The sequence below is a fragment of the Phascolarctos cinereus genome, unplaced genomic scaffold (assembly GCF_003287225.1).
Source record: "Phascolarctos cinereus isolate Bilbo 61053 unplaced genomic scaffold, phaCin_HiC Scaffold_1;HRSCAF=81, whole genome shotgun sequence".
Lineage (NCBI taxonomy): Eukaryota > Metazoa > Chordata > Mammalia > Diprotodontia > Phascolarctidae > Phascolarctos > Phascolarctos cinereus.
The window spans coordinates 280,447,087-280,455,415 of record NW_027555514.1 but is presented as its reverse complement, the minus strand read 5'-3'; the positions used below and the strand labels follow the sequence as shown (position 1 = coordinate 280,455,415).

The 8,329-nt window shown below is 44.6% G+C and overlaps 1 protein-coding gene across 1 annotated transcript in view; it reads left to right on the top strand.

Annotated features, from left to right (window-relative positions):
* The first annotated feature begins 235 nt into the window (after positions 1 to 235).
* CIMIP4 (ciliary microtubule inner protein 4) overlaps positions 236 to 8,329 on the top strand; it is a 41,992-nt gene continuing 33,898 nt past the window's right edge. Inside the window, 2 exon segments of the mRNA XM_020982512.2 lie at positions 236 to 502; positions 5,573 to 5,738. Of these exon segments, the coding sequence (XP_020838171.1) occupies positions 5,709 to 5,738 (30 nt within the window). The 5' untranslated portion in view covers positions 236 to 502; positions 5,573 to 5,708.

The window sequence follows — 8,329 nt, the reverse complement described above, 5'->3', positions numbered from 1 at the left end:
CCTGCCTCAGTTTCCTCATCTGTAAAATAAAAGATGGAGTAGGCCTAGAGGGCTTCCAAGGTTTCTTCCCATTCTGGATCTATGGAAGATGACTGGATTTGGGGATAGAAAACATGAGGTTTGAATCCCAAGGTCCTTATGCTTTTACATCCTGACTCTCTTGCTAGCCCCAGAAAGCTGTCCTGTCACTGCCTCAGTGATACACACTCAGACTGGCTCATCTCAGACTCCTCCCCCCAGACCATTCTTCCACTGCAGCTCCCCTCATGGGACCACCATATCCTGTCCCTTTCCTCTCCATCGCTCTGGGTGGGGGTCAAGGAGGGTCAGCCATCCAGTGAAGGTAACAGCCCTGGGCATTGTGGTCTCCGTGGCAACCACTGACCACAACTCAGGAGGGCTGCTGCCTAGTAACCAGCCATACTTCTTACCATTAGCCCCGCATGCTTACTGGGGCTACAGCAGAGACCCCAGGGATTTTGAAGACTTTGCAGGTGCAAAGGTATGAGAGAAGTTATTATACAGGTGAGACAGGCAGGGGTGGCCACTCACCCTGCAGGGGGGCCGGATTTGATTCCTTCAACCCATTGAGGACTTGTCTGACTGCTTAAACCTCCCACCACTCTCTGGATTTCTCCTCCCTCTATACTTGGAGAGAGAGAGAAAGGAGAGGAGAAGAGAGGAGCCCTTCTCTCCAGGTAGAGTGAGCTATCTCAGAAAATAGTGAGTTTCCCAACACTGAAGACATCCATGGGGAGGATGGATGCTCTTGAGGGGATTTCTGAATGTAGATATGAGCCCACATTTGGGTCAGGGACGTGTACCTGTTAATTAGGTGGTGAAACCTGAACCAGCTGGGCACAATGTAGGTGAGACAGGGGGATTCAGATTTCCTGGATGGGATATAGAGCAGCTATATCTGTCTTAGGCCACATCTCAAAGGTGTGGTCTACTTGGAAAAGCACAGGAAAGTCAGAAGACCTATGCTTTGACATCATTTGCTGTGTGATCTTTCATCAGAGTTAGAGCTAAGAAGGGTATTGGAAGTCATCTAACCAATGTCATTTTACAGAAGAGGAAGCTGAGGCCCAGAGAGGTAAAGAGATTTGTCCAAGTTAACACAGTTAGTTTATGGTAAAGATGGAATTTGAACCTCTGAGAGTCAATAAAGTGCTGTTTTACCGGTAACTCACTTTATACACCTGAGCTTCAGTTTCCTCAACTGAGAAGGCTGGTCTGGGTGACCTCCAAGGCCCTTTTCTTCCATCTCTAATTGTTTAGTAAAAGGTGTAGAACATGTCTTCTGACTCCTCTAGGCAGGAAGGTATTGGAGTGACCTCAGTCAGAAAGACCCAAGTTCCTTGTTCTGTGCCTATAAAATATCTCTGGATTTAGAGCTTTTAAAGGACCCTTAGGGGAACTTTAGAGGTCATCTAGTCCAAACCCCCTGATTTTACAATTGAGGAAAAAGGTACCTGCTGGCTGTGTGACCTTGGATAAGTCATGTAACTTCTAAGAGACCCAAGCCCTAAGGCTAGAAGTGCCAGGGCAGATACCGATCTGCATTAGTGGAGAAGGTTTACCTAGTGGGAATTCCCTACCCAGATGGAGTTATAGGTCAGTTTTCTCTCACAGATATTATGTGAATCTGACTTTTGCTCTCTAGTGGCTCAAGGAGGCAGACAGAGCTTGAAGAGACTAGGAACTGGTTTTTCCAAGTTTGTTTTTTCTTATCCGTTGACCCTGAGGGGATAGTAGTTGCAGAAATCAGAATGAGTATTTACCACCTCCTAAGTTCCTAAGTGATCTCAAAAGCCACTTGAGAAGGAAAAAGAATTCTCATTCTACTTAAAGTAGAAGGCCAGCTGAGCTCTGTAACTCAAAAGGGCCCAAAATGATGAGCATCAGCCAGCTTTGGGTGAAGTCTGGAGGGAGACTCAATCCATAAAAACTCATTTTACCATTTTCAGTTATTCTGTGGTGGTTTCAGGGGAAGTTGGGAGATGTCAGCACTGAGTAACTCCCATCAGGACCTGGGGGGCTGGCACATCTGGATCCCAACCCACATTAAAAAATGGTGCCTATGAAGATTCAAATATCTAATCCAATCCAGGAAGCATTTACTAAGTAATTACTAGATGCCAAGCATGGTACTCAATGCTGGGGGTACAGAAACACAAATGAGATGGCTTTGGTAAAGATGCCTACCTGTGTTGATAGGACTTTACCAACGAAGACACACACATAACTGTACGTGTGCCAATCATTGTGCTATGTGATTATCTAACTGATTGGCACAGCGGGGTGGGGCATTTTGACCACTGCTTTTCTACCGAAGCAGCACCTCTGCTTGGAATGCACGTAGGCTCCCTCAAGAGGTAGATTCAGCCTTGAATCTCCTGAGAAGAGACACCAGGCTCTGTTTTCTCACACTGGCTCATAAACCCCCCACCCACCTGTGGACCCTTCACTAACAAATTCAAGCTTGGGTTTTAGCTCATGTCTGTCTCCAAAAGATGGGAAGGACTGGAATAGTACTCACTGTACAACTAAATCAGGTGTGGGACAGGTATTTACACACACACACCCACAAAAGCAATGCTAAAGGCCACAAAAAATTCATTAGCATGCATGGGCATAAATAATTCATAAGGTGGATGATACTCTAACCCTATCAGAACATAAAGCAAATTGTGGGACCATGGAACACGTATGGCCACATGTTTTTTGCTTTCTAAACAATTTCTGGTCATCACGCTCCTGGTGGTAATCTTCTCTGATGAAGACATTCCCCTGGCTAAAAGGCATCCCTAACTTATAGCCCTATATCTCCAGATTGCTAAAACTCATAAGGTTGTCTCCAAACCTGGACATAGCTAGCTTGAGACTAATAGTCATCTTCCCAGGAAAGGAGAGACAAAGCAAAAAGGGACCCTGGGAGCCCAGGCACAGGGCTCACTTGTTGAATTTCCCTTGCTTTTAGCCATAGGTCACTATGGTGCCAGTGTGGAGATGTGCCAGACCTTCCCATCTCTTCCGTGGAAAGTCTTACTACCTTTAGGGTACATCAAAAAAAAAATTGAGCAAGAAGCTGTCTCTTCTTTTTTCAAGTTTTACTGAGTGATTGGCACCTCCAGTTGACAGGCTAAAGAAAGGATTCCTTTCCCATTTCCAAGCACCCACATTCTTTAGACCAGAGTCACCACGTGACCAGAAACAGGAAGAAACAAGAAGTCTTCTTTGTATTTCATGGGATAGCTCTCATTACACAAACACAAAAGTGACAGTTCTTGCTCTCAGGGGCTCACATTCTACTGGAGCAGGGGTATTCTGGCTCTGCTTCTTCCATCTATGTGATTTTGGGCGTGTGACTGACATCGCTTTGCTGGACCTCAGTCCACCTCATTTCTAAAAGGAAGGGATTGGACTGGATGGCTCCTGAGGGGTCCCTTCCAGCTGTAAATCTACTAAGCTATGTTCTATAAAAGGAGGGAAGAGCCATAATCTATTGTTATCTCCTTAGTAGGTAAGCTCCCTGAGGACAGGGACTTTTTTTGTCTCACTATTCCCATGCCTAGCACAGTGCCTATCAATCAACATACATTTATTTATTAAGCACCCATTAGGCTGTCAAACTAAATTGAACCCTAATTCTCCTGGCTCCAACACTCTTTGCACTATGTTATGTATGCAGAGCCTTTTACAAAAAGAGTCAACATCCTTAACCTACCACACAGGATTGCCAAGAGGAACAGTGCTTCATGAACCTGGAAATACTTTAGAAAGAGAACTAGTTTTTAGCTCTCAACAGTATGCATAGCTTTCCCCACCCCACCCCACCCCAACAGACTCCCTGGTTAAGTCTTTGAGAATGGAGAGTGAGTCCCTTAAGGATGGTATGTGCCATGCCAACTTCAAAGCCAGAAGGGTAACAGAGGATGGAATGTTAAAGTCCTGCCGCCACCACCACCACCCCCTTCCACCCACCCCAGTGGGGACTGGACAGGAAGAGAACATGGCATTGGAGCAGATGGTTGTACCAAGCAGTTGAAGGATTTGGAAGGGAAGGAGTAGAAGAGAACAAAACAGGTCTTTAGTATCCTTGGCAGAGTGGAGTAGAGAAGGATTAGTGAGAGGGAATCCATTCATGGAAGAGTCACACCTCATACTATGAAAATGGGCAGGAATGGGGGCCTGGAGGAGCCTGCCCTCAACAATCCAATAGAACATTAGACGTCTGGAAAAGTCAGCTGTATGGCCCTTCTTGCTTTTAAGGAGATCTAAGAGGAAATTACTCCTAGCTTTCTCTGGCAAGGTGGGCACCAGCAGGAGCCTGGGAAAGTCCTTCCTAGTCTCATCCTTGAATCTTCTGGAGGTCTGATGTGGCCAGACAGACTGGCTGCTTTCTGAGGATCATAGATTACGAGATGAAAGAGTCCCTACCCACTTATTTTATAGAAGGGCTTCTAAGGTCCCTTATAGATCTGAATCTACCATTTATGACCCCCATTTTACTGTTGAAGAAACTGAGGCTCCAATGAGTTGAAGAGGCAGGTAGTGGACCTATGATCACACAGCTAGTTAATGTCAGAGGTCAGAGTTGAATTTAGGTCTCTGACTCTAAGAAAGTATGACAGTGTAGAGAAGGCTAGATTTGGAATCAGGGAAATACGGGACATTTACTAGCTATGTAACGTTGGGTAAGTTATTTAACCTCTCTATGCCTCAGTCTCCTCATCTGTAATTTGGATTAAACATTAAAATCTACTTCATTTGGTGGTCCTGAGGATTCCATGAAGTAACATATTTTTTAAAAACTTCCCAAGCTAAGTTAAAGTGCTAAAAAAATGTCAGCTATAATTTTTTTTTGTCTGAAAGTCAGTGTGGCAGAGTACATAGAGAGCTGGCCTTGTGCTCAGGAAGAGCTGGGTTTTGCCTCTGCCACAGACTATCTGTGTGACCTTGGGCAAGTCACTGGACCTTTGTGGGCCTCAGTTTCCCCATCTGTAAAATGGGAATAATTCAAACTGCAGTGAGAGGCAGTACGGCATGGCATGTTGGAACTGAGTCAGGAATAACAAGGTGATGGTAAGTCATTAAACTTCCCAATGTCCCAGGTGACTCTCCAAGATTATAAATTGTTAAGAAGGCAAACATATGCATTATTAGATACTTCCTCATTTGGGACTTCTCAATTCCAAGGAAATCACAAGGCCAGTCCCATCCTGTCCTATTCTGGTTTCATCCATAGGCAGTTAACAAGTATTTATTAAGCACTGACTGTGTCAGGCACTATACCCGATGCTGAGGATACAGTAGGAAATATACAATGTGTCATTTCCTCTGGACCTTCAGCCCTGAGATTTATTAGCAGGGATAAGTCCCTGCCTATCTTGGGGCTTTGGCTTCCTCATCTGTAGAATGAGAGGGTTGGACTTAGTGATCTGTGTGTAAGATCCCTCTCAGCTATAGATGCTTTGAGCTGGTGATCCCCAATGGGGACATCCCTGGTCATGGCCAAAGCCAACATCCAGGAAAGGAAGGCTACCAGGAATTTTTTCTCATTCCTCAGAGATTTGTGTGCAGATGGGAGTCCTAAGCCTCAGGGAGACCAGAGAACAAGAGGGACAAGGTGAAGTGGACTGAGTTGGAGGGGTCTGCCATTTCTGTGTGAGACTGGGGAAGTCTCCTCAGATCAATTCATAGTAATGGGGGAAAAGGTCCCTGAACCAATGAAGGTAAGTAATTTCTGCCTACTCCTCCTTCCACAGACCTCTTACTATGTGATCTGGTTCCATTTGGGGAGGGTGGAAATGCACTGTCTGAGGGCTCAGGGTATGGAGAATGCCAAGAACTTGCCGGGTGAGCTTGACTGGTGATGGGGTTGGACTACTTGAACTTCGCCTTGAAAAATCTTCACAAGTTTCCAGGATGTCCCATTATCCTCCCCCCACTACAATGCAATAGCTTATTTTCAGTTCCTACCCATTTTGAGTACCCTGCAGACTCTGCTTCCTTATCACCCCCTTTTAGAATTCCTAATGCCCTCCAGGGCTCAGCTCAGTCCCGGGGGGCCTTCCCTGAAGGTTAGTGCTCCTCTCACCCCAAAATCAATTTCCACAAATTCTGTATTTGTTTTCCTGTGTTCTTGTTGCTTTCTTTCCAATAAAATGGCAGCTCCTTGGGCAGTCTTTGTGTGATCTGTGCCCATTACTAAGCCTGGCACAGAGTGGGCACTTACCAAATGTTTTCTTTCCTTTTTCTTTCCTTTTTTTCTTATTGGATCTGAACTCCCTGTGAGGAATTACCCCTATCAAAGTGGATATGTGCTTGGTCTCCAACCTCTGGGCTTGGAGAGTTGCTTAGAGTTGGGTTGGAGGCAACCTTCTCAGAAGGGGCTCGACTAGGAATAAATAGCCAGGATTTTGCTTGTTTGCTGTTTGTCCTCCATTCTGGAAGAGGACCACATCAAGGAGGTGATGCCATGACCTGCAAGTGAATTGGATATAAGTGAGGGAAGGCTGTACAGAGTCACCAGCCTCACTCTGTCTTCTAAGCCATCTGGGTCCAGTGACCAGATGTAGATCAGGACAACTGGAGATGGCCCAGGATGTAGTGGGAGACCTTGCAGCCTTTTCAAGCCAGGGTCTTTTTTTGTTTGTTTGTTTGGTGAGGCAATTAGTCTTTAAAGTCAAGGTCTTTAAAAGGTTTCACTCAGCTTGACCCAGGCAAGTCCATTTGGTGATTAAAGCTTAATAAGAAATGAGGCATAAAAGTTTGTCTTCAGAGCAGCTAGGTAGCACAGTGGATAGAGCACTGGCCCTGGAGTCAGGAGGACCGAAGTTCAAATCCAGCCTCAGACACAACACTCACTAGCTGTGTGACTCTGGGCAAGTCATCGAATCCCAATTGCCTCACCAAAAATAAATAAATAAACATACATACAAACAAAGAAACAAACAAATAAATAAAAACAAAAAGCCAATCAAATAAATAAGTAAGCAGGCAAGCAAATAATTAAATAAATAAATAAATCTAGGAGGGAGGGTTTCCAGCCCAAACAGAAACAGTTGTTACTTATGTTCATTCTGAGCCAATCAGGGTTCAAACAGTGACCAAGTAGGACTTGGCCTGGGACCTGTTGTTGGCCAATCTAGGAAAGCCAGGGTGATTTCAGGTTAAGGCTGGTCTTTAAGAGAAAAAAACAAAAACAAAAAAGCTTCAGAGATTAAAATTTACATTCTCTTTGGGCAGAACACCCACAGTTAAGGGTGTGATACTCTGTGTGTCACCAGTTGTCCAGATCCACACCTGGCCACCGGACCCAGATGGCTCCAGAGGAGAAAGTGAAGCTGGTGACTTTGCACAGCCAGGATGTATGAGAGGCAGGACTTTCTGACTCAGAAACAGCTCTCTCTCTTTGAGGTTATGTTGAATTGCCCTGCTCCACCCACCTCAAGACATGCACACCTACACTTTAACAGATGAAGAAACAGGATTTTTGTTTGTTTGTTTGTTTTGATGTTATTGTTTGAAGGATATATGTATGGTTCAAGTCCTCCCTGTGACACTTTCTAGCTGTGAGACTGCAGGTAAGGCACTCACTGACTGCTATGAGCCTCAGTTTCCTAGAATGTAAAATGGGAGAGATTCCACTGAGAGGAGTACTGAAAGTCTAGAGGCTAATCTGTATAGTTCCCCATGGGGAAAAGACTCACACAAAAGGAGAGTTGTCTGACTGCTTATGGATGTGGGTCTTTGAATTTTTTTTTTCTAGCTCAGAAAAGCCTGTCCTCTTATCTGATGTTTTGTTATACTGAGTCCTTTTGGTGTGGAGATATAGAAGTGAACGAAATACTGATATTCCTAGGGAGAATCTGGGTGGGAGTGTGGGAACAAAAAAGGGTTAACTTGGGAATCTCTAGAGACTGAATGAACTTTGTAGGTATAAATCTACTTCAGAGATTCTGAAGATGTTTTTGTACCATGATTAGTTTGGCAAACTAGTGAAACCTTCTAGAAGAAATTTTTTTAATGTATATAATAAAATACATAGGACTGCAAAGGAAAACAGTTCTATTGAAATATTATTGTTCACTCATTTCAGTCATATCCCACTCTTTGTGACCCCATTTGGGGTTTTCTTAGCAAAGATACAGGAATGGCATACCATTTCCTTCTCCAGCTCATTTTACAGATGAAGAAACTGAGGCAAACAGGGTTATGTGACTTGCCCAGGGTCACTTAGTAAGTGTCTGAAGCTGGATTTGAACTCTGGTCTTCCTAATTCCAGGCCAGGCACTATATCCTCTGAGCCACTTAGCTGCCC